The 26,939-nt window shown below is 45.4% G+C and overlaps 1 protein-coding gene across 2 annotated transcripts; it reads right to left on the bottom strand.

The window, feature by feature from the left end:
* On the bottom strand, positions 1-26,596 carry METTL2A (methyltransferase like 2A). Of its 2 annotated transcripts, XM_025363042.1 has the most exons (9): positions 26,456-26,596; positions 26,159-26,250; positions 23,817-24,175; positions 22,639-22,688; positions 14,874-14,934; positions 9,666-9,805; positions 5,286-5,392; positions 2,278-2,343; positions 1-1,151 (listed from the first exon to the last, which is right to left on the bottom strand). In XM_025363042.1, the coding sequence occupies exons 1-9, from the start codon at positions 26,563-26,565 to the stop codon at positions 997-999; spliced, it is 1,140 nt and encodes a 379-aa protein (XP_025218827.1). In that variant the 5' UTR covers positions 26,566-26,596; the 3' UTR covers positions 1-996. The 2 variants fall into 2 exon arrangements, with proteins under 2 accessions (XP_025218827.1, XP_025218828.1); XM_025363043.1 differs by lacking the exon at positions 26,159-26,250 and having other exon boundaries at positions 638-1,151; positions 26,456-26,577.
* Between the last annotated feature and the right edge of the window lie 343 nt (positions 26,597-26,939).

Below are 26,939 nucleotides of genomic sequence, written 5' to 3'. Positions count from 1 at the left end.
TTTATTTTTTTGAGACAGAGTCTCGCTTTGTTGCCCAGGCTGGAGTGCAGTGGCGCAATCTCAGCTCACTGCAACCTCCGCCTCCTGGGTTCACGCAATTCTCCTGCCTTAGCCTCCCGAGTAGCTGGGATTACAGGCACCCACCACCACGCTCAGCTAATTTTTGTATCTTTAGTAGAGACGGGGTTTCACCATGTTGGCTAGGCTGGTGTCAAACTCCTGACCTCAGATGATCCGCCTGCCTCGGCCTCCCAAAGTGCTGAGATTACAGGTGTAAACCCCCGCACCTGGCGGAACTAAGATTAAAATGAAGACCACGATCAATTACTTAACAAGAACACCACATTTTGATGCTCTCTATAGGGTCATTTTTTTTGGTCAGGAAAACATCTGATCTGATTCTTCCCAGCTTGCTTCCCCTACAACTTAATGAGCCCTTCACTAACCTCGGTAAGTATTAACTGCAGTTGCCCTAGCCCGGCATTTACACTCTCAAAAGATTTAACGCACTTAGAGTCAAAAAACACTTGTCATATGTAACACTTTTTCACATGGAAATAAATTGGTGTTTTAAGGTTTACAGTTCCTTTGAATAAAATTTCAGTTATTAGTTACAAAATGCTAAGACAGATTGAGATCTCAAAGAAATAACTTGAGAAAATTATATTTTAAAGGACTTCACAAATATAAAGCATAACTGTTAGAATCCTGATACAAAGTAACTTTTTCTAGGTTTAAGGTTCAAGTCTGAATTCCTAAATTGTCCAACGTCAACAAGATCTCATTTATATTCTTTTTATTTTTATGATTACTTTCAGATACAGGGTCTCACTATTTTGCCCAGGCTGGACTCCTGGGCTCAATGGATCCTCCCCGCCTCAGCCTCCTGAGTGGCTGGGATTACAGACATGCACCACCATGCCTGGTGCTACAGATGTTTTTTTAAAAAAGCCCGGAAACACAATGAGCTTGCATCGTCTTGGCAGCAGGTGCCTCTCAGCTGGTGCTGGACAGAAGGGGCTTGCAGTATTTGCACTGAATCCAAACCCGGTACATTGTCAGTTGCTTCCCTCGGTTCACTTGCAGTCGGCGGTCCACCAGGTTCTGAACCTTTTCCAGTCCAGCAGTGGTGAAAAGCATGTCCAGCTCCTCTAGTGTGGAAAAGAAAAGATGTTTATATATTTTCCCCTCAAGAAAAGGCATTTTTATCGACTAAGTCCTCATTAATGGGGCTCAGGGAAGCTGCTGTAGGGGTTTTTTTTTGTTTTTGTTTTTGGGTTTTTTTTTTAGACGGAGTCTTGCTCTGCTGCCCAGGCTGGAGTGCAGTGGCCGGATCTCAGCTCACTGCAAGCTCCGCCTCCCGGGTTTACGCCATTCTCCTGCCTCAGCCTCCCGAGTAGCTGGGACTACAGGCGCCCGCCACCTCGCCCGGCTAGATTTTTTTTGTATTTTTTAGTAGAGACGGGGTTTCACCGGGTTAGCCAGGATGGTCTCGATCTCCCGACCTCGTGATCCGCCCGTCTCGGCCTCCCAAAGTGCTGGGATTACAGGCTTAAGCCACCGCGCCCGGCCTGCTGCTGTAGTGTTTTTACACAGCCTTTTGGTTATAAATGCAGTGGTGGCTTGGTAACAGCAACTTCATGTTTAGGTGGGGAAGTCACTGCGTATGGGCCGCGGTTTTTTCTTTTTTAAAAACCTTCGGTTTATATTTGGCCGTTAGGCTCTATGAACACCTTAAAATTTATACAAAAATATATATGTATGTCAAAGCAATTGTTTTAGGAAAGAGGTTTCATCATCTTAACCAAAGGCTCAAAGAAGGTGACCCCAAAAAGGGCCCAGGAACGGAGAATTCATAAGGCCCATGTGATGGATGACGCCTGTGGACAGGGCCAGTTGCAGAGGAGAGCAGTTCCTGGCACCCCTAGAACCCAGGAGACACGACTCACTCTGACCTGGGTGCACCAAAGCACAACCCCGTGCAGAGGGTGAAATGGGCTGGACTGGAGACAAGCCTTGCAGAGCGGGCAGGCTTCCCATTTTGGACAGTGGCAGACAGGGAGAGCAGAGCAGGACTGAAGGCATGGACAAGCCAGGGCTGAGTGGGGGCCCAAGTGTCTGGCCCAGGGTGGAGGAGGGTGTAGGCAGTGGGGAACTGCAGGAAACGCAATGCCTAAAAGGCAGGAGGGGCCAGATAGTTCTCCTTCTGAACGTGCCTTGAAGACCATCTCATCTGGGACTGGGGACTTTTAGCGTAAAAAGATGAGTGTTTCATACCTTGTGTGAAGAAGTAAACCCTGGTTCCATCACCTCTCACGTAGAAATTTCCAGATAGACACTGACCTGCAGAGTGATGTGTTAAAAATCAGAGACACTTTAAAGCACGCCTTTGACTTGCATTGCTAAGGAAATGTTAACTGAGAAGTCAGCTTGTTGGGTGGAGAGCACTCCTGCCTCAGTGCTTCGGGAAGGGCAGCTCAACAGGAATAAGCTAACTCCAATGTCAGAAAACATGAGGTTCCTAAGCTCCCCACTCCAAAACTCTAGAATTGTTTGATGAAAACAACTTGTTCACTCCCCCAACCCCATTAAATTAACAGCACAAACTTTGTATTTATTTATTTATTTATTTTGAGACAGAGTTTTGCTCTTGCTGCCCAGGCTGGGTGCAATGGCGTGACCTCAGCTCACTGCGACCTCCGCCTCCCAGGTTCAAGCGATTCTCCTGCCTCAGTCTCCCAAGTAGCTGGGATTACAGGTGCACACCACCACACCCGCCTAATTTTTTGTATTTTTAGTAGAGATGGGGTTTCACCATGTTGGTCAGGCTGATGCCAAACTCCGGACCTCAGGTGATCCACCCGCCTTGGCCTCCCAAAGTGCTGGGATTAAAGGCGTGAGCCACCGTGTCTGGCCTATTATTATTATTATTTTTTTAAATTAAGCAATATAGCTGAGTTTAAGCAAACTTAAGACACCCATTACCATTTTGGTGGTGACTGTCCTTTGCATGTCTCTTCTCGTGTCTACACAATCATAAATACAACTCAGATACTGTTTTGATCATGAACGTGCTTTCCCTTCTGCTGCTAACCTCCCTGGCCTTACCTCAGTTTACAGGCCTGGCACATACTTCCAGACCTTCCTGAATGCCCAAATCATCACACATGTATATACTTATTTCCCTGCAGATACTGGTATACGGGGATGGAGTTTAAAATACTCCCTTGCACGTTGCTCTCCTCTCACTGAATAATACAGAACAGAAATCCCTCCAAGCTCAGTGGTATGGGGTCCACCTCAGGTGACAAGCACAACATCTCCCTATCCAAAGGCATTCACTTTGTTTACAAAGTTTTGCTTGTGCATGTGCTAGTTCTTGACTATATTCAAAAAAACTATTGGCTTGAACAATAACTGGGTGCTTAAAAAAAGGCTGTAGGCCAGGCACGGTGGTTCCCACCTGGAATCCCAGCACTTTGGGAGGCCAAGGTGCGCGGATCACCTGAGGTCAGGAGTTCGAGACCAGCCTGACCAACATGGTGAAACTCCGTCTCTACTAAAAATATAAAAAATTAGCTGGGCATGGTGGCACATGCCTGTAGTCTTGGCTACTCGGGAGGCTGAGGCAGGAGAATTGCTTGAACCCAAGAGACAGAGGCTGTAGTGAGTCGAGATCGTGCCACTGCACTCCAGCCTGGGAGACAGAGCAAGACTCCGTCTCAAAAAAAAAAAAAAAAAAAAGGCTGTAACACTGAGCGCAGTGGCTCACGTCTATAATCCCAGCATTTTGGGAGGCCAAGGCAGGTGGATCACCTGAGGTCAGGAGTTCGAGACCAGCCTAGCCAACATGGTGAAACCCTGTCTCTACTAAAAATATAAAAAATTAGCCGGGCATGGTGGCACGTGCCTGTGATCCTAGCTACTTGGGAGGCTGAGGCAGGAGAATCGCTTGAACCCAGGAGGCAGAGGTTGCAGTGAGCCGAGATCATGCTATTGCACTCCAGCCTGGGCAACAAGGGTGAAACTCCATCTCAAAGACAAAAAAAAAAAAAAAAAGGCTGTAACAATTTCTCTTTCTACCAGTAATGAAGGAATGTACCTCCTTCTTTGAATTGGCCAGTAATAAGTAGTACTAACTTGTTATTTTTATTTCCTTGAAGTGTTGTTTACTGGCCATTTAGATACGTTATTTTGTGAACTGACTAAATACTCCTGGCCTGTTTTTTGGGTGGGTCACGGATCTTTTGCTTATCAGTTTCATGACAGCTCCTTGAAGAGCAAAGATATTAAGTCTTTATCTATTATATGCACTGAAAATATTCCTTCTTACTCTGTCATTTGCCTTTTACATTTTTAATGGCATCTTTTGTCATGCCACATTTAAAATTATTTATGTTTTTCAAATGTCTTCTTTTTTTTTTTTTGAGACGGAGTTTCACTCTTGTTGCCCAGGCTGGAGTGCAATGGCACGATCTCGGCTCACTGCAACCTCCATCTCCTGGGTTTAAGTGATTCTCCTACCTCAGCCTCCCGAGCAGCTGGGATTACAGGCATGCACCACCATGCCCGGCTAATTTTGTATTTTTAGTAGAGACAGGGTTTCTCCATGTTGGTCAGGCTGGTCTCGAACTCCTGACCTCAGGCGATCTGCCTGCCTCGGCCTCCTAAAGTGCTGGAATTACAGGCATGAGCCACCGTGCTCAGCCGTCTTTCAAATGTCTTTCTAATAAAAGCTCTTCTAAAGGTAGCTGTCTTGCTTAAAAAGACCTCAATATCTAGATTATATAAGCCTCTTCAGTTTTCTTAAAAAATATAGTACTCTGTCACATTTTAAATGGCTTTATATATGGAGCTCTAATTCTAGAGTCTCTATTCTGATGGCAGCACCATTTTTTGATTATAGTGGCCAAGTACCTTTGTTTTTTTTTTTAATTATACTTTAAGTTCTGGGGTACATGTGCAGAACGTGCAGGTTTGTTACATAGGTATACATGTGCCACGGAGGTTTGCTGCACCCATCAACCCGTCATCTACATTAGGTATTTCTGCTAATACTATCCCTCCCCCAGCCCCCCCAATCCTCCGACAGGCCCCAGTGTGTGATGCCCCGCGCCCCGTGTCCGTGTGTTCTCTTTGTTGAACTCCCACTTATGAGTGAGAACATGCGGTGTTTGGCTTTCTGTTCTTGTGTCAGTTTGCTGAGAATGACGATTTCCAGCTTCATCCATGTCCCTGCAAAGGACATGATCTCTAGTGGTTAGGATTCGGCGCTCTCAAGATACCTTTTTTAAACCGAAGCTGAGCCATGTCATAGCGGCCATAATCTCGCAGAAGCATCATCCCCCCAGGTTTCAGAAGCCTGCTCAGCCTGTTGATGGCCTTCTGCATCCTGTGGAGCAGCAGGGAATGATGGTCAATCAGGTCTCCTTAAAGACAGGGATCTCTTTCCCTGTAGCATATCCCAAAAAGCCAGTGGACCTCCTCAACTGACACACCAACCCTGAGATCTAAGAAGCTCCTCTACCCTTGCTTCAGTTAGAACTGAAGGACGTTAGCTGCCTGCTCACAGCTGTGGCCTTGATCCACTGCCTTCAGCCTGAAAAGGCCCGAGGAAAGCCTGCTTCTGCCGTAAGAAAGTTCCCTGTTCCTGGCCGGTTGCAGTGGCTCATGCTTGTGATACCAGCACTTTGGGAGGCTGAGGCAGATGGATCACTTGAGATCAGGAGTTTGAGACCAGCCTGGCCAAAATGGTGAAACCCCATCTCTACTAAAAATACAAAAATTAGCCAGGCATGGTGGCGTGTGCCTATAATCCCAAATACTCAGGAGGCTGAGGCAGGAGAATTGCTGGAATCTGGGAGGTAGAGGGTGCAGTGAACCAAGATTGCACCACTGCCCTCTGGTCTGGGCAGCAGAGTAACTGAGACTCAGTCTCCAAAAAACAAACAAAAAAAAGTTCTCTGCTCTCCATCTGGCTCACTTCCCCCCTGGTCCTAGATAGCCATCTTTGCCCTGTGCTCCTGTGGCTGAGCAGAATCCTGAGTATCCAGTGGGTTCTGCTAGGTGACTTAATGGCCTACACCATTAGACCTGAGCTCTTTCAATGCAGAGGCTGTATCTTTCTGTTTGTTAAATGAAGACTTGTCCTCAAGAACATACAAGTTACATGGCAATACAATCAGTATGCAAATGAGGATAAGAGACAAAGGGTTTTACACTTAGGTCTGCACTTTCCATATGCAGTGTTCTTTAGAAGTCTTGGTGCAGGTTGAAGCTTTCATAACTTCAGAAGTCTAAATGCTACAAACTTCACCAAAAAAATTTCAAAATCTGTTTAAATTTTGTATAATGAACATTTCCCACTTCAAAAACAAAAAACGGCCGAGGCAGGCAGATCACCTGAGGTCAGGAGTTCGAGACCATACTGGCCAACATGGTGAAACCCTGTCTCTACTAAAAATACAAAAAAATTAGCCAGGGATGGTGGCAGGCACCTGTAATCCCACCTACTTGGGAGGCTGAGGCAGGAGAATCACTTGAACCCGGGAGGCGGGATTGCAGTGAGCCAAGACCACGGAACTGCCCTCCAGCCTGGGCAACAAGAGCGAAACTCCGTCTCAGAAAACGAACAAACAAACAAACAAACAGCTGGGGTCCTGCTATGCTATGTTGCCCAGGCTGGACTCTCGGGCTCAAGTGATCCTCCTGCCTCAGTCTCCTAGGTAGCTGGGACTAAAAGTCTGTGCCACGGTGGCTGGCTTGAATTTTAAATTTTAACAGTTTGTTTTAGTCCATGTCAATTTTTAAAAACTTTGTAGCATTGAAACTTCTGAGGTCATAGGTTTTTTTTGAGACAGAGTCTCACTCTGTCACCCAGGCTGCAGTGCAGTGGTGTCATCATAGCTCACTTCAATGCAGCCTCAAACTCCTGGGCTTAAACCATACTCCTGCCTTAGCCTTCTGAGTAGCTGGGACTACAGATATGCATCTGGCTATTTTTTCTACTTTTTTTTATTTTTATTTTTGTACTTTTATTAGAGATGGGGTTTCACCGTGTTAGCCAGGATGGTCTCGATCTCCTGACCTTGTGATCCACCCGCCTCAGCCTCCCAAAGTGCTGGGATTACAGGCGTGAGCCACCGCACCTGGCCTTTATTTTTATTTTTAGTAGAGATGGGGGTCTTGCTTTGTTGCCCAAGCTGGTCTTGAGCTCCTGGCTTCAAGCATTCCTCCCACCTCAGCCTCCCAAAATGGTGGGATTATAGGCGTGAACCACTGTGCCTGGTCAACCTCTGCAATTATTAAAGTTTAAAACCATGGTAGGTCTTTTGGGTTATCCTGCATATGCCTTTATTTCGCACTCATCCTCTCAGGTTGGATGACTTCAGTGCCCTTCTAGAGGAAGTGTGGCCTAGAGAAGGTCAACCACTCAAAGCTCCTATCCTGTGCAGCCAGCAAAGGGTCCTTGGACTCTGGGAGATAAACCAGGATCTCAATTACTGGTCCCTGCAGTCTCTAGTCATGTTATCTGGCTTCCTAACACCAGCTTACCTTGACCTTTAACACTAATTTGCCTAATCATCCTTTGCAGGACTCTGATGCCACAGAATGAGATGTCTGAAGTCTCTAATGTCATGATTTCATGGGTATAGTTTACTCTAATATGTGCCAACCTCCAGCCTGTCCAGACTCACTGCACTCTGGCGGTGACAAGGGCTTCCATGGAATTAGTCAATGGTGTCTGAATCTCTTAGCCACCATCTCTGACTCTGCTTCCTTGAGAAGGTAGTTTTGGTCAGGTGTGGTGGCTCACGCCTGTAATCCCAGCACTTTGGGATGCTGAGGTGGCTGGATCACTTGAGGTCAGGAGTTCAAGATCAGCCAGGCGAACATGGTGAAACCCTGTCTCTACTAAAAATACAAAAAATATTAACCAGGTGTGGTGGTGCGTGTCTGTAATCCCAGCTGCTCGGCACGCTGAGGCAGGAGGATCACTTGAAGCTGGGAGGCAGAGGTTGCAGTGAGCCTAGATCTTGCCACTGCGCTCCAGCCTGGGCAACAGAGTGAGACTCCATCTCAGAAAAAACAAAAACCAAACAAACAAAAAAAACCAAACAGAAGGTAGTTTCATAGGACCACTGGTTGCCTGATGCATATGAGATTTTAATGGTGTATTTTAGGATATAGCATTTGACTTTCTTTTAATCTGAATCTGCTTTTATAGAATTCTGTACCACACTTTTCCAAAACATTGTAAGCATCAGAGAACACTTTAGTTAAGCTTCAATATAAATTTTGTGTTGCTAATAAGGTTTTTTTATTTAAAGCATTTAAAAGGCCAATAGGCTGGATGAGGTAGCTCATGCCTATAATCCCAGCACTTGTTGGGAGGCCATGGCGAGCAGATCATGAGGTCAGGAGTTCGAGACCAGCCTGGCCAGCATGGTGAAACACCATCTCTACTAAAAAAAAAAAAAAATACAGAAATTAGCCAGGCATGGTTACACCTGTAATCCCAGCTACTCGGGAGGCTGAGGCAGGAGAATTGGTTGAACCTAAGAGGTGGAGGTTGCAGTGAGCTGAGATCTCATCACTGCACCCCAACTGGGGTAACAGAGCAAGATTCCATCTCCAAAAAAAAAAAAAAAAAAGGCTGGGCGTGGTGACTCACGCCTGTAATCCAGCATTTTGAGAGGCCGAGGTGAGCAGATCACAAGGACAGGAGTTTGAGACCAGCCTGGCCAACATGGTGAAACCCCATCACTACTAAAAATACAAAAATTAGCTGGGCATCGTGACGGGTGCCTGTAATCCCAGCTACTCAGGAGGTTGAGGCAAGAGAATTGTGTGAACCAGGGAGGCAGAGGTTGCAGTGAGCCTAGATCATGCCATTGCACTCCAGCCCGGGCAACAGGGCTAGACTCTCGTCTCAAAATTAAAAATAAATAAATAAATAAATAAATACATAAATAAATAAAAGGCCAATAATGAGACATTACCTAAAAGCTGTGACACCCACAGTTCTAAAATGGCATGTGATGAGATTATCAATAGGAATTTCCCCACATACTCATTAGAGACTGATTTCCCATTCTTTCCCAATGTTGAGCCACAACAAGGAAATGAAGAACCAACTACTGCAGCCAGCAGGCAGAAGTTTCGAGGACAGAGCAGAAGCTGGACATCAAGCCAAATTTAGGAAAATGGTTGAGATGCTCACATCATTACAAATGGTGTGGCTTCTTTGTGTCTATCAGAACATAAACAAAACTCTTTTTACTTCTAGCCCAACTCTAATATCAAGGTCCCTCACCAGGCTGGGCATGGTGGCTCACACCTATAATCCCAGCACTTTGGGAGGCCAAGGTGGGAGGATCGCTTGAGCCAGGAATTCAAGACCAGTCTGGGCAACATGGCAAAACCCCATCTATGCTAAAAACACAAAAATTAGCCAGGACTGGTGGCACATGCCTGTGGTCCCACCTACTTGGGAAGCTGAGGAGGGAGGATCATTTAAGTCCAAGAGGTTAAGGCTGCAGTGAGCCATGATTGTACCACTGCACTCCAGCCTGGGCTGACAGAACAAGACCCTATCTTAAAAAAAAGGTCCCTCACCAAAGCTTTCTTTTTGTGACACTACCGGCCAAGGGACCCAAACTTACTTGTCTGGAACAATCGCTGAAAGAACAAATATGAGAATGATAATATCAAGACTGCCCTTGGGCACTGGGTAACTCTTCTCTTCATCACACAGGTCGTGAACAAAGGCAAAACACCGTGAAGGATCATATTCTGGATTTGTCTGCAGACAGGTGGAAGAGACAAGTACATTAGAAAATATTAACATAGCCTAAATAAAATATTATCTTGTTTTAAATTTTAAATGTAACTGCTGCTACTTCACAAAGAGGGATATATTTCTTTTTCCTTTTTTTTGAGGCAAAATCTCCCCATATTGCCCAGGCTGGCCTCAAACTCTTGAGTTGACACGATAGGATCTCCTGCCTCACCCTCCTGAGTAGGGGATATATTTCTAATCATTATATAGATTGGTGAAAAAGTAGTTGTGGTTTTTGCTATTGAAAGTAATGGCAAGGGCGTGGTGGCTCATGCCTGTAATCCCAGCACTTTTGGAGGCCAAGGCAGGAGGATCACCTGAGGTCGGGAGTTCAAGACCAGCCTGACCAACATGGAGAACCCCCATCTCTACTAAAAATACAAAATTAGCCAGGTGTGGTGGCACATGCCTGTAATCTTAGCTACTCAGGAGGCTGAGGCAGGAGAATCACCTGAACCCAGGAGGCAGAGGTTGCAGTAAGCCGAGATCGCGCCATTGCACTCCAGCCTGGGAGACAAGAGTGAAACTCCGTCTAAAAAAAGAAAAAAAAAAAAAAAAAAAAAGAGAAAGTAATCGCAAAAACTGCAATTACTTTTGCATCAACCTAATAGCATGTTATTTCAGGGAGGACTCAGAGAGTAAAGATCAGGAATAATTGAAGGGAGATGGTGAGGAATCTAATGGTTGCTTTTAAAATAGAACATTCCTGACTCCCCTACTTTTATTCTTTATTCTTGTGTACTTTCTATACTTCTCATGCATGAAGTCAGATCTGAGAACTGGAAAACGATCATGAAAATGAGTGACCAACAGGGAAAAAAAACATTCATAAGCAGAGAGACAGCACACACTTTAAAAAAGCACGATCTGCTAGGCATGGTGGCTCACACCTAGAATCCCAGCACCCTGGGAGGCTGAGATGGGAGGATCACTTGAGCCCTGGAGTTTGAGACCAGCTAGGCAACAGAGTGAGACTTTGTCGCCACAAAAAATAAAAAAAATGCTGGGCGCGGTGGCTCATGCCTGTAATCCTAGCACTTTGGGAGGTTGAGGTGGGCAGATTACCTGAGGTCAGGAGTTCAAAATCAGCCTGGCCAACATGGTGAAACCCTGTCTCTACTAAAAATACAAAAAATTAGCTGGGTGCAGTGGCGCCTGCCTGTAATCCCAGCTACTCTGGAGGTTGAGGCAGGAGAATCACTTGAACCCGGGAGGCAGAGGTTGCAGTGAGCTGCGATCACGCCACTGCACTCCAGTCTGGGCGACAGAGCTAGACTCCATCTCAAAAAAAAAAAAAATAAATAAAAAAAATTAGCCAGGTGTGGTGGCATGTGCCTGCAGTCCCAGTTACACAGGAGGTGGGAGAATCATTTGAGCCCAGGAGATCAAGGCCGCAGTGAGCTTGATTGTACCACTGCACTCCAGCCTGAGTGATTGAGACCCTGTCTCAAAACAAACAAAGCACATGATTTAAAATAACTCCCAACTAGAAAATATTACACAAACCATAGAATTCTTCAGGAAAATCTATTTCTGTAGATGTAGAAAATTTAAATGTACTTTGTTAGCAAAAACTGAAGTAAAGATAGGCTTCAATATTCATTTGGTCTTTAACTTCATGAATAATTCCAAAAACATGGCACTACCAATCCCGAACCTGCCCTAACAGCATTATACATAATTGTAACAGACACTTTTTTTTTTTTTTTTGAGACAGAGTCTTGTTCTGTTGCCCAGGCTGGAGTGGCGCAATCTCGGCTCACTGCAACCTCTGCTTCCCAGGTTCAAGCAATTCTCCTGCCTCAGCCTCCCCAGTAGCTGGGATTACAGGTGCACGCCACCACATCCTGCTAGTTTTTGTATTTTTTTTTTTTTTTGAGATGGAGTTTCGCTCTTGTCGCCCAGGCTGGAGTGCAATGGCATGATCTTGGCTCACTACAACCTCCACCTCCCAGGTTCAAATGATTCTCCTGACTCAGCCTCTCGAGTAGCTGGGATTACAGGCACCTACCACCATGCTCGGCTAATTTTTGTATTTTTAGTAGAGATGGGGTTTCACCATATTGGCCAGGCTGGTCTGGAACTCTTGACCTCAGATGATCTGCCTGCCTTGGCCTCCCAAAGTGCTGGGATTACAGGCATGAACCACTGTGCCCAGCCTAGTTTTTGTGTTTTTTAACCTACAGACAGGGTTTCACCATGTTGGCCAGGCTGGTCTTGAACTCCTGACCTCAAGTGATCCACCCACCTCAGCATCCCAAAGTGCTGGGATTAAAGGCGTGAGCCACCACACTTGGCCAATTGTAACAGACACATTTTTTTTTTTTTGAGATGGAGTCTTGCTCTATTTACCCAGGCTGGAGTGCAGTGGTGCCATCTCGGCTCACTGCAACCTCTGCCTCCTGGGTTCAAGCGATTCTTCTGCTTCAGCCTCCCAAGTAGCTGGGACTACAGGTGTGCGCCACCATGCCCAGCTAATTTTTGTATTTTTAGTAGAGACGGGGTTTCACCATATTGGTCAGGCTGGTATCGAACTCCTGACCTCGTGATCCGCTGACCTCGGCCTCCCAAAGCGCTGGGATTATAGGCGTGAGCCACCGTGCCCGGCCGTAACAGATACATTTTAAGGCATCTGCCTTCAATGTCCATCTTCTCCAAATATGTGAGTTTGTTTCTCATTGGCCAAAAGTGATTCAAACAGGGCTGCTGTATTTACCAGTTAGGTTGTGTTAACTAGACTTTCCAGGGACTTCAGAACTGGGACACAGTTGTTTTAGTGAGGCACCATGAACCCCTGAAGAGGGTGAACTTGTAAGGGACTGGGAGGAGCAAGCACGTTGGAGCCACGTGCAAAACCAGGAAAAACTGACTTGAGAAAGCTGGTATGCAAAGAGGGAAAAAACAAATGGGCCCTGGGCAATGAGAGGTAAGATACCAGGAACTTGGGGCTGTATTTTGTGCCGTTAGGTTCTATGACATTCTCCTTTATTGCTTTGAGTTTGTCTAGATGTTTCTGTTACTTGTAACTCAAAGAACCCCAATGGAATCATCTATCAGGATCGCCTGAGCCCCAAAAGTTCAAGGCTGCAGTGGCCTATGATTGTGTCACTCTACTTCAGCCTGGGCACACAGTGAGACTGTCTCCAAAAAAAAAAAAGGTGAAGTCCGAAGATGTGACTGAATTGCTGCAATCTCATTGCTGCTTCTTTTTTAGCCTTCCTTCCTTCCTTCTTTTCTTTACTTCTTTCCTCCCTTCCTCCTTCCTTCCTTCCTTCTTTCCCTCCTTCCCTCCCTTCCTCCCTCCCAGTATCCTTATCTGTAAGGAGTTGCTTCTTATGGGCAAAGAAAGTGGTTTACTGAGATCAAATCTACTTTGGTAAAGATGCTGTGAACATTGTTTTGAAATGGCAAGAAAGGTTTTTTGTTTTGAAATGGCATCAAACTTAGTTGATAAAGTAGCAGCAGGGTTTGAGAGAATGGACTTCAATTTGAAAGCTCTACTGTGGGCAAAATCCTATCAGCATCGCATGCTACAGAGAAATCTTTCATGAAAGGAAGAGCCAATTGATACGGTAAACTTCATTGTTATCTTATTTTAAGAAACCACCAGTCACCCCAGCCCTTAGCAATCACCACCACAGCCCTCGGCAATCACCACCCTGATCAGTCAGCAGCCATCAATATCAAGGCAAGACCCTCCACCAGCAAAGATTACAACTTGCTGAAGGTTTAGATGATTATTAACATGTTTTAGCAATAAATTATTTTCTTTCTCTTTTTTTTGAAATGGAGTCTCACTTTGTTGCCCAGGCTGGAGTGCAGTGGCACGATCTTGGCTCACTGCAACATTTGCCTCCCCAGTTCAAGTGATTCTCCTGCTTCGGCCTCTTGAGTAGCTGGGACTACAGGTGCCCACCACTATGCCTGGATAATTTCTTGTATTTTTCTTTAGTAGAGATGGGGTTTCACCATGTTGCCTAGGGTAGTCTTGAACTCCTGATCTCAAGTGATCCATCCGCCTCGGCCTTCGAAAGTGTTGGGATGACAGACGTTAAGCCATTGTGTCCGACCAATAATGTATTTTTATTTATTTTTTTTGAGATGGAGTCTCGCTCTGTGGCCTAGCTGGAGTGCAGTGGCGCAATCTCGGCCTCCTGAGTTCAAGCAATTCTCCTACCTCAGCCTCCTGAGTAGCTGAAATTACAGGTGTGCACCACTTTTTGTACTTTAGCCCGGCTAATTTTTTTTGTATTTTTAGTAGAGACGGGGTTTCACCATGTTGGTCAGGCTGGTTTTGAACTCCTGACCTCGTGATCCGCCCACCTTGGCCTCCCAAAGTGCTGGGATTACAGGTATGAGTCACCCCACCAGCCTGCAATCATATTTCATTGGTTTATGCAATTGTGTATTAAATTTAATAATCACAACACAAGTGTAAGCTACCATTCGAGACCAGCCTGGGCAACGTGGTGAAACTCTTCCTTTCACTTGAACACACAGAGGACACTGTAGAGTATGAAGTGGCCTAATTGCAATATTGTGTCTTAGAGAACAGGGAGACCAGAGGAGAGGGAGAGAAATGGGGGAATGGCCGGTTGGTGGAGCAGTCACAACACATGCGTTTGTTAAGTTGACCGTCTTACACAGATGTGATCTGTGGAACCCCAAACCAAGTACAACAGTAACATCACACGCTATAACATATTAATAGTAAAAAAGTCTGAAATATTCTGAGAATCACCAAAGCATGACACACAGACACTAAGTGAGCATATGGTGGTGGAGAAACAGCACTGGTAGGCTTGCTTGATGCAGGGTTACAACAAACTTTCAATATATGAATGGATACCACATCTGTACAGTGTGATAAAGTGAACTGCAATAAAATAAGGTATGCTTGTTATCAGTAAATCTTTTACTTTTAGACCATAAGAAAACAGACCATATAATAAGAACACAGACAGAGACCTTGATTTTTAGAACCTTTTCCCTTTAATCAGTGGAAATTTCCAATAGGAGCCATTTTACTCACCTGGACCAGCTCTATAGCTGTGGAAGAAAAATCACAGCAGTAAACAAAGAGTCCTGGGTCACTGAAATGGGCAGAAAAGACAGAACAATGAGACTACAAATTGAGCTATCTCTCATTCTTGTGTAGTAGAGTTAAAATATTAAACGGGAAAAACCATCATTCATTCAAATAAACTGTATCTATTAGTCACAACATATTTCATTTTGGTTAAAATCCTTTTTGAATTATATCCTTTTGGAGGCTGTGTGAACATAGCTAATATGAAGTTTATAAAACAACCAGTGAGTTCCAAATCAATGTCTTCTCTTTTTCCATCTACAGAAATCCTACGTTTCCCTCAAATGAAGCCTTGCTTGATAGCACCACAAGAATTCTTTTTTCTCCGCTCTGAGCTACCTTGGCACTTTCTCCACACCAGGAACACATCTGTACCTGTCTGTTGGCCCCCACCACATAGTGGGTGAGTGCTGTGACAGCAGAGATTACACCTCTCGCTTATTAGTTCACCAAACACTACTGTGGGTCCACTATGTATTGGGTATTATCTTAGATGCTGAGGAGATAAAGACGAACACCACAAAATCCCTGTGCTTATTTCTCTTGGTATCCTCACTATCTAGCACAAGTCTCAGCACAAGGTAGCAATACAAAAAATGTTGATTTTAAAACCATCAAAATTGCTTCCATTATGAAGCATATTATATATTTATTCTGAAGACATCAAAATGCAAAACAATTTGTAATGCCAGAATTCTTTTTGTCAGGACAGGTCTAAATAAAAATGGGAGAGGAGGAAGGCTGTACGCTTGTGTTTTAGAAACAACAGCCCAGAGCTCTTCTGCACTGTTGGGCTCATTCTTTGAGAGACCCTGGGATTTTTGGGAGTATGCAATACCTCCAGCTTCTCAAAGGCATGGGCTCTGCTTCCTGCTGAACTGTTGACCTTTGGAGCAGACAACTTTTGGGAGGTATAATCAAGACTAAAAACCTGGGAAGCCGCAGCATTTGCTGTGGTAATCACTAGCTACCTGTGGCTATTTAAATTAAAAATTCAGTTTCTCAGTCCTATTAGATACATTTCACACGTGGCTAGTGACTGCCATAAGGGCAGTAGAACATTTCCATCACTGCACAAAGTTCTATTCCACAGTACTGCTCTGGAAGCTGGGGCCATGCCTGTCCTGTTCTTGAATCAGCCAGGCAGCTGCATCTGCCGAGTACCCATTAAGGTCATGGGCTAAGTTCTATCAGACTCAGCTTCTGCTTTCTAAAACACTCATTGCAGTCTTCACCTCCTGGGTTCAAGTGATCCTCCTACCTCAGCCCCCCAAGTAGCTGGGATTACAGGTGCGCACCACCATGCCCAGCTAATTTTTGTATTTTTAGTAGAGATGGGGTTTCACCATGTTGGCCAGGCTAGTCTCAAACTCCTGACCTCAGGTGATCCACCTGCCTCGGCCTCCCAAGGTGCTGAAATTACAGGCATGAGCCACTGTGCCTGGCAAGTGTTGTTTTCTTCTTTATGCTTTTTTTTTTTTTTTTTTTTGACATGAGGTCTCGGCTCTGTCACCTAGGCTGGATGGTAGTAGGGTAATCTCAGCTCACTGCAGCCTCTGCCTCCTGGGTTCAAGTGATTCTGCAGCCTCAGCCTCCCGAGTAGCTGGGACTACAGCTTCCCACAACCATGCCGTTAATTTTTGTATTTTTAGGACAGACGGGGTTTCACCATGTTGGTTAGGTTGGTCTTGAACTCCTGACCTTGGCTTCCCAAAGTGTTCAGATTACAGGCATGAGCCACCACACCTGGCCTCTTTGTGCTTTTCTTTTATCTTTTTTTTTTTTTGAGATGGAGTTTTGCTTTTGTCGCCCAGGCTGGAGTGCAATGGCATGGTCTCGGCTCATTGCTACCTCTGCCTCCTGGGTCCAAGCCATTCTCCTGCCTCAGCTTCCTGAGTAGCTGGGATTACAGGTGCCTGCCACCATGCCTGGCTAATTTTTGTATTTTTAGTAGAGACAGGGTTTCTCTATGTTGGCCAGGCTGGGCTCGAACTTCTGACCTCACGTGATCTGCCCACCTTGGCCACTCAAAGTGCTGGGATTACAAGCGTGAGCCACCACGCCTGGCCTGTGCTTTTCTTTTTCTACAGGTCATATAGTTATCCCTAGGTATCCAGCTCAAGTCTCTTACACAATGGTCTCAGGTGTAGCATTTGCATACAACCCACACACATCCTCCTGCATAGATTAAATCATCTCTAATGCCTAATATAAATGCTATGTAAATAGTGATATACATTTTTTTTTTTTTTGAGATGGAGTCTTGCTCTGTCGCCCAGGCTGGAGTACAGCGGTGCAATCTTGGCTCGCTGCAAGCTCCGCTTCCCGGGTTCATGCCATTCTCCTGCCTCAGCCTCCAGAGTAGCTGGGACTACAGATACTACCACCACGCCCAGCTAATTTTTTGTATTTTGAGTAGAGATGGGGTTTCACCGTGTTAGCCAGGATGGTCTCGATCTCCTAACCTCGTGATCCACCCGCCTCAGCCTCCCAAAGTGCTGGGATTACAGGCGTGAGCCACTGCGCCCGGCCGTAAATAGTTATGTTTTAAAAAATTGTTGTATTATTTCTGAGACAGGGTCTTGCTCTGTCACCTGGAGTACAGTGGTGTGATCATGGCTCACTGCAGCCCCAACCAATCCTCTGGCCTCAGCCTCCAAAGTAGCTGAGACTACAGGTGCATGCCAGCATGCTTGGCTAATTTTTAAGTTTTTGTAAAGACAAGGTCTCACTATGTTGCTCAGGCTCGTCTTTAACTTCTGGGCTCAAGTGATACTATCTCCTTGTCCTTCCAAAGTGCTGGGATTATAGGCATGGGCCACTGTGCCCGGCCTGTACTATTTATTTTCAATCCAAGGTTGCTTGAATCCTTGGATGCAGAACAGGTGAATATGAAGGGCTGAGAGTATTACTTTTAAAATCAGAGTCCTTAATTGGGATCTGAGGATAGAGCTGCATTTCAAAATAATTGGTTTTCTCTATTTTACTTCATATACTTAAAATTAGCCCAAGATAAATCTATATAGAGATCCGTGCATTTGTAGAGTAGTGGTTGCTTAGGGCTAGAGGCTGGGGGAAATCAGGAAATGGGGAGTGACTGCTAATGGGTATGGGGCTTCTTTTTGGGGTGATGAAAATGTCCTGAAGCTGACTGCAGTGATGGCTGCACAACTCCGTGAATTAACTTAAAACCACTGTATTACGGTTGGGCGCGGTGGCTCACGCCTGTAATCCCAGCACTTTGGCAGGCTGAAGTGGGTGGATCACAAGGTCAGGAGTTCGAGACCAGCCTGGCCAACACAGTGAAAACCCGTTTCTACCAAAAATACAAAAATTAGCTGGGCATGGTGGCGGGCGCCTGTAATCCCAACTACTCGGGAGGCTGAGGCAGGGGAATTGCTTGAAGATGGGAGGTAGAGGTTGCAGTGAGCCAAGATTGTGCCACTGTACTCCAGCCCGGGCGACAGGGCAAGATGCTGTCTCAAAAAAAAAAAGAAAAAAAGAAAACCAACCAAACAAAAAAACCACTGTATTACACACTTTGTGTATTACACACTTTGTATCTCCAAAAAGCTGTTATATATAAAAAGAAAACAAATGAAAAATACATTAGCCTGAGAAATGATCCAAAGACTTTATCAGATACATTAAAAAAATATTAAGAACCCTGGCCTGTGCAACATGGCAAAACCCCATTTCTACAAAAAAGACAAAAATTAGCAGGGGTGGTGGCACACGCCTGTTGTCTCAGTTACTTGGGAGGCTGAGGTGGGAGGATCAACTGAGCCCAGGAAGGCGGAAGCTACAGTGAGCTGTGATGGCACCACTGCATTCTAGCTTGGGTAACAGACAGCCTGTCTCAAAAAAAAAAAAAAAAAAAAAAAAAAAAAAAAAAAGGCAATAAGGGTAACTCAAGAAACATAAAAAGGCTGTAAAGACTGCAGAGTGGGCTGGGCGTGGTGGCTCATGCCTGTAATCCCAGCACTTTAGGAGGATGAGATGGGTGGATCACCTGAAGTCAGGAGTTCGAGACCAGCCTGGCCAACATAGTGAAAGCTTGTCTTTACTAAAAAAAATACAAAAATTAGGCTGGGCATGGTGGCTTACGCCTGTAAACCCAGCACTTTGGGAGGCCGAGGCGGGCGGATCATAAGGTCAGGAGATTGAGACCAGCCTGACCAACATGGTGAAAGCCTGTCTCTACTAAAAATACAAAAAATTAGCCGGGCGTGGTGGCGGGCACCTGTAGTCCCAGCTACTCGGGAGGCTGGGGCAGGAGAATGGCGTGAACCTGGGAGGTGGAGCTTGCAGTGAGCTGAGATTGCGCCACTGCACTCTAGCCTGGGAGACAGAGCAAGACTCCATCTCAAAAACAAACAAACAAACAAAAAAACCCACCAACAACAAAGCAAAAATGAGCCGGGTGCGGTGGCTCACACCTGTAATCCCAGCACTTTGGGAGGCTGAGGTGTGTGGATCACCTGAGGTCAGGAGTTTGAGACCAGCCTGACCAACATGGAAAAACGCCATCTCTACTAAAAATACAAAATTAGCTGGGTGTGGTGGCACATGCCTGTAATCCCAGCTACTCGGGAGGCTGAGGCAGGAGAATCGCTTGATCTCACGAGGTGGAGGTTGTGGTGCGCCAAGATTGCGCCACTGCACTCCAGCCTGGGCAACAAGAGCAAAACTCAGTCTCAATCAATAATACAAAAATTAGCTGGGTGGGGTGGTGGGGACCTGTAATCTCAATTACTTGGGAGGCTGATGCAGGAGAATTGCTTGAACCTGGGAGGTGGAGGTTGCAGTGAGCCGATATTGAGTTACTCCAGCCTGGGCAACAGAGTGAGACTCTGTCTCAAAAAAGACTACAGAGTGATGCAGCTGGACGACATCAACTAGGGAAGTTTTCTAGATGCTTCTGATCTAGAATATGAGGAACGAAGGAAATAGTGTAGTAGAAACAAAGGACATTTTGGAAAGGTACGGAATCAGGGGAAGACATGCAAGAGGACATACTTTATAGGGCACATTCTTGCAGAGGACCTTGAAAACTATGCCCAACAATTTAAAAACCTGATTCACAGGCAGTAGAAAACATGTCAATTCTGAGCCAGTGAATTACATGAACAAGTGGGTTCAATATCTAGCAAGATATTGAACACAGCGATCTTATTTAAATGGCATAAAGAGGCTGTGGCAAAGATGCCATCTGAACTGCCATTCAGTTTTACATTCATTGATGATATTGATGATTAATGGCCATAACTTGAAGCTAAGTCAATCTCCCATTTGAGGTGGGTTCCTCAGAGTGTAACTTCAAGAGCAGAACAATCTCTTTTCTTCAGTGTTAGCTACTAGGACTGCCATTTTCTTAGAAATTTCTGAGAACAAATTGTAGAAATATTTAAATGTATATTGGTAATGAGGCTAATGTTTTACTCAATCCTGTTAATGAATACCGTGGGCTAAATTGGTAAAGTATATATTATACGAAACCTTTGAGAAACTGGATTCCAATAATGAATACAGAACTGGAATGTCATTTCCACAAGGGGTTTAAAAACAGTTATAGGGCCAGGAGCCATGGCTCACGCCTGTAATCCCAGCACTTTGGAAGGCAGAGGCGGGTGGATCACTTGAGGTCAGGAGTTCGAGACCATCCTGACCAATACAGTGAAACCCTGTCTCTACTAAAAATACAAAAATTAGCTGGGCATTGTGGCGCATGCCGGTAATCCCAGGTATTTGGGAGGCTGAGGCAGGAGAATCACTTGAACCCAGGAGGCAGAGGTTGCAGTGAGCCAAGATTATGCCACTGCACTCCAGCCTGGGTAACACAGCAAGACTCCTTCTCGAACAAAACAGGTATGTTATAATAAATATATCTGGTGTTGGTCTTTGTGGTTCCAGGTACAGAGTTCCAAAAACCTTAAGAATTTCCTCAGCAAGATGGGCATCGTGGCTCACACCTATAATCCCAGCACTTTGGGAGGCTGAGGCAGGTGGATCACCTGAGGTCTGGAGTTCGAGACCAGCCTGGCCAATGCGGTGAAACCCCATCCCTACTAAAAATATAAAAATTAGCTATGCGTGGTGGTGTGCACCTGTAATCCCAGCTACTAGGGAGGCTGAGGCAGGAGAATCACTTGAACCCAGAAGGCCTAGGTTGCAATGAGCCGAGATCGTGCCACTATACTCCAGCCTGGGTGATGAAGCAAGACTCCATATCTTTTGTTATTCATAATGAACTCCCCCAGGACCACACTGAATTTATGTTAATGAGACGACCTGGGGTGGGGCCAACACCAGGAAGGGCAAATAGACTGGAACTTTCTTTCAGCTTCACCCACCAACATCCTGAATAGAAATGCAGATTATGTTGTATGAAAACTATTACCTTCTTCTCCTTTTAAAGTTAATTTTCCCATAAGTCTGTATCCTAGCGTATAAAAACTCTTGAGGTTGGGAATGGTGACTTATGCATGTAACTCCAGTACTTTGGGAGGCCGAGGCAAGAGGATCACTTGAGCCCAGGAGTCTGAGACCAGTCTGGGCAACGAAGTGAGATCCTGTCTCTACAAAAAATAAACAAAAATTAGCTGGGCATGGTGGCATGTGTCTGTAGGCCCAGCTACTTGGGAGGTTGAAGTGAGAGGACTGCTTGAGCCTAGGACTTTCAGCCTGCAGTGTGCTCTGGGTGCACCACTGTGCTCTAGTCAGGATGACAGAACAAGAGCTTGTCTCAAAACAAAAAAAACTCTTGATGAGCTTCCAGGTTGGTGAACACATCCGTGTGCTAGGAGGGCCCTGCACTGAGCTCCTCAGGGACAAAGCTCCTGAGTGTGAGATCCTGTGAACTCCACCCTAATTATTTCTTCAGCTGGCTGTTAATCTGTATCCTTCGTAACAAACACATAAATGTAAGTGAAGTGTTTCCCTGAGTTCTGTGAGTCATTCTAGGCAATTATTGAACTGGAGATAGGGCTCCCCTGATTTAGGGCAGAAACACGGAGGGCCAGATTCACAACTGGCATCTGAAGTCAGGGGCAGTCTTCTGGGACCAAATCCTTAACTTGTGCGATCTGATACCAACTCCAAGTAGACAGTGTCAGAATTAATTCAATTCTGGACAATTCTAGGACACCCAGCTGTTGCTGAATTGGTCAGTGTTGGCAAAAACCCCGCACATTTGGTGTCAGAAGTGTTCTGTTTAAGTACACAAAACAGAGTGTTTTCATCAGAACAGGAGACATCTTCATGTATGTTAGCTTTCTCAACTCTACCATGGGGGTGATGACAACTCAGCCGCTGACTGTTCTTCAGAGATCACGAGAATGGAAAAGGTGAACACATTTGTTCCTTAGAAGGCGGCACTACATGTTAACACTATCAAGTTTTAAGTCTAATTTTCCAAATGACAAAGATAATCAAATTCAATCAATCCATAAATGAATAATGTAGAAATCTGAAGTTGACATAATCCATATTTTCCAATAACCATTACTGATAGTTTGATGTAGCAAGTTTTGAAAAAAACCTTTACTTTTTTTTCTTGCTACATTGCCCTGGCTGGTCTCACACTCCTGGCCTCAAGCAATCCTGCTTTGGCCTCCCAAAGTGCTGGGATTACTGTCGTGAAGCAATGCACCCAGCCAACCTTCACTTTTATCTTCTTTGCTATCATAAACTTTTACAACATACTTACTTGTTCGTTTGTAAAATTGGAAAGACTGTGTTTCCCACACCACAACCAACCTGCAGACAGAAATGAACTATTAATCACAGAACTTTCCAGAGTTAATTCCCTAAAGCTAGAAAAATAATAATCAACAAAAGCTGGCCTAACTGTATTAGGGAAGGTGTAGTGACCAGAGCTAAACAGTACCCATGACATTTGTTGATTTCGATCTCGACTTCAGGAACCCTTAAAAAGACAAGAGCATGGGTTTTCATTAGCAGAAAGGAGCTGGTCTAGAAAAAAGGGCAAGGATTGCTTTTATCTTTTGAGTTCTAGCAAGTGGTCCTGTAGATGAAGTATTTTCTTACTGAACTTATATTGTTATTGTGAAAATATTTGTAATCAACTGTGCTGAAAAATGTATGAAAAGGGGACCTTGGCAACCTTGTCCTAAACACAGCGCTGTGTGGTAATGAAGACAGCAACTATTCACTAAAGGCTTAACTATGTGCCAGATATTGTTCTTAGCCATTTTACGTACATTATCTCCATCCTCGTAACTACAAGGTGCAGAGGCAGCAGTCTCACTGCTCAGAGAGGGTAAGGAAATTATCTAAGATCACACCATAGGACTCAATCCCAAGGTTAACCAGTTTCAGAATCAGCTTCCAGTAACGTGTGCAGTCCCCATTTATGAATTTATATTATACCAATCTAGACATTTTTCCAGGTCTAGACTCTGCTACACTATCCAAATGCAGAGGAAGAGAATTATCCCAGGCCTAAGACACAGGCACCATCCTAACTACCCTCTTTGTTCCTGTAAACTGTATTAAAGGAGAAGCAACAGTTTGTCTTCTGATCTGGGACCTTCTTCCAGGGTTATAGCAATGATCATGTTGAGCTCTTTCACCTGTATGATGCAGTGGCATGTGACAGGTACAGCATGATGCTATTAATACAATTTTTGGAAGTGACATGCTATTCCCATGTGATCTTTGTCCATCATGACCACCAGATATCTGGCCTGCACTGAGGGCATTTTATCAGTTCAAAAATGGAAGTGATTCCAGGGTAATATAAGGGTCAAGTCTAGTCAGCATCATCCAATAGAAGTTACTTTTGTTATCACCCTCTCTATGCTACTTCACGTGCACAAGTATAATAGCTTCACATACCCCACTACCGAGACAATAAAAGGTTACCTCCAGTATTCGGTAGGTGGCTGAGGATCCAGGAAACTCATCAGCACAAATTTCCAGGTCACTAATTTTCTGAGTTACATTCTCCTCCACAGGAGGTGTCTCTGTTTTATGTTCAAGGCTCTTCGAAGAACACTTGTGCTGTTCTTCCATTATTAAACTAGGTCCATCCTCATTGTTTCTACATTCAGGTACTTCACTCCTCTTGTTCTCCAAGAACAAATCCTTCAAATGATTTTGATTCTGGCTAGGTGCCAGCTCAGGGAATTCGGTAAAAAGCCAATGTCTATCCTTGAAAAACCCATTTTCATGGATTTTGTAGAAGTTATTCCAGTATTTGTGGGCATTGATCTCATAATCAACTGTAAATATTTAAGAAAGAATTTTAAGAACCAGCTCTCAAATATTTTATTTATATCTAATGTCAATTATCCTGCTTTACCAAATGTCACTTTAATACTAAAAGTATCCTCAGGTAGAGCCACAGTCCCAGAGCTGAAGGCCTTTCTGAGGTCATTTAGTCTTGCCATCTGGCATTATACCTGAAAGGCCCTATTCGTCATTACAGGAGAGTCTAAATTCTGTTTGAACAATCAACCAGAGAACTTACTATCTATCAAGTATCCTCCTACACCTTTGGATGACTTTTTTTTTCCCCCCCCCAAGACAGAGTCTCTCTCTGTCGCCCAGGCTGGAGTGCAGTGGTGCGATCTCGGCTCACTGCAAGCTCCACCTCCCGGGTTCACGCCATTCTCCTGCCTCAGCCTCCTGAGCAGCTGGGACTACAGGCGCCCGCCACCATGCCCGGACAATTTTCTGTATTTTTTAGTAGAGACAGGGTTTCACTGTGTTAGCCAGGATGGTCTCGATCTCCTGATCTTGTGATCCGCCTGTCTTGGCCTCCCAAAGTGGTGGGATTACAGGCATGAGCCACCGCGCCCGGCTGGATGACTTTTAACTATTAAAAACTCCTAGAAGTAGCCAGGTGCAGTGGCTCATGCCTGTAATCCCAGCACTTTGGGAGGCTGAGGTGGGCAGATCACGAGGTCAGGAGATTGAGACCATCCTGGCCAGCATGGTGAAACCCCATCTGTACTAAAATACAAAATATTAGCCAGGTGTGGTGGTGCACGCCTGTAGTCCCAGCTACTCGGGAGGCTGAGGCAGGGGAATCGCCTGAACTGGGGAGGAGATTGCTGTGAGCTGAGATCTTGCCACTGCACTCCAGTCTGGTGACAGAGCGAGACTCCGTCTCCAAAAAAAAAAAGATGGACAGTTTAAATGAAAGCTGTTTTTAAGGTGACCATGACAATCCCAGATTTCAGTTTACTGCTCTTGCCGATTCAGGGGGCCTTGACTAGTGTAGTAGAAAGGATAAAACCTAACAAATTGAGCAGGACAGTGACAATGGAAGGTGGAATCCAATAAGGAGTGTGTTAACAATTCACAACTCACTTGCTGAATCAACCAAGACTCCCTAAGAAATAGGATTTTAGTTCCACTGCTGCTACTACTGACTGCTTACCTCTGGGAAAAGCACTTAATGTCCTGTGGTCCAAGTGTCTTTAACTATAAAAAGAGAATATTGAACCACATGATTTTCAAAATCCCTTTCAACTCTTAACTTGCTTTGATTTAGTTGCTGTCAAACTATGCAGGGTGAATGTTTTGTAACTGGAATCTTCTTGTACAGAACTCTTTCAGAGGGTACTAAATTTGTAGTCCTATCTTCAACTGTCTGGAACAATCAGTCCTAGTTTTAGTATCTAGGGATATTTTGCAGTGAAATCATCCACCTCTCAAGCAGGGGCCTCCTTTTCTTTGGTCAGACTTAATCTCCACTCTGTTGCATCCACCTTTCCTTGACTGAAGCCCTAAATTCTCATAACCATCACACAAGTAATAGACACACAGTCACCAGTCATTAGCCCCCCTCCCAACAATATTTAGAATGTAATCACTTAAATGAAGCTTCAATGGAAACATCTCCTCATGGAAAGTGCAAATCATGTAGAAAGTACAGGCTCCAAGATGATCGCGTGACCACACAGTCGTCATTGGCTAGCCATATCAACGTGGGTCTAGTCAACATAATTAAAGACAAAATTACCCTCCTCCAAAGTTAAACTATATATAAAAAAAACCCTCTACGACTTAACAAGATTTTGTTACAATGCAGCCCTTTTCACTCCTTGCTCATCCCCTCCCCGTCCCGCTCTACTCTTGAGATCTGCATCAGGCCAGTAATAAAGGACCTAGGCGGCCGCGGTTCTCTGGCCTCTCCGGGAGGGCGCGTTCGGCAGTACGCTGGCTGTTGATACTACTGAGAGCCCATTTAAGCGCACCTTGTTTCTCCTGGCACACCCTCTGGGTACTGTTCTCCTGGACTTTTCTCTCCGCCGCTGCGGCTTGCTCTTCTGACCACTCCACATTGTCCCTGAGAAAATCAAATGGGCAGCTTAGGGGCCTCACGTCCTGGCTGCGGGCAGGGTGAGTCACTGGCCTACGAGTTTCTCTCCCCTTGGAGAGTGCCTCAGGTAGGGCAGCTGGACTCGTAGCCGGCGGTCAGGGGCTTTTCGGAGGGCTCCGAGGCGGCGGGACAGAGGGCAAGCGACAGGCCGGGCGAGGGGCAGGGTGATTACCAGGCATTGTGGTGGAAGACACGCGCCGGATCGCTCAGGAACCGGTTCCCAAACTGCTGCCTCTTATCGGCGAGGACTGCAGGCCCACCTTCAGGGTAGGAGCCGGCCATGACACCGGAGCCGGAAACAATTAACTTTCGGTAACGCGAGAACTTGCTACGGGCCACTCCCTCTTCCAGAAGACGCTGAGTCTGGGCGGGAAAAACGGTGGCGGGGCAGGGTGGCCCTGGAGTCCGGTCCGGGTGGAGCCTGGGAGCTGTCGTTTGGGGCTGCCCCAGGGTTGGCGAAGGGCTCTCTAGGGAAGGGGACCAGGCAGGGGGAAATTCTCCCCGGAGTCGTTTCTCATTGTGATGGACGTGCAGGTTAGGCAGAAAGTGGGAGACATTCCACTTGAGCCCCAGTTCAATGCTGGGATCCTCTAACAGGTTCCCTAGCTTCCCTCAAGTTGTAAAACAGGAAAAATCTAGAATCATTGTAAGAGTTG

The sequence above is a fragment of the Theropithecus gelada genome, chromosome 16 (assembly GCF_003255815.1).
Source record: "Theropithecus gelada isolate Dixy chromosome 16, Tgel_1.0, whole genome shotgun sequence".
NCBI classification, from domain to species: domain Eukaryota; kingdom Metazoa; phylum Chordata; class Mammalia; order Primates; family Cercopithecidae; genus Theropithecus; species Theropithecus gelada.
The sequence above is the reverse complement of the archived record's forward strand: the minus strand, read 5'-3'. Positions and strand labels throughout refer to the sequence as shown.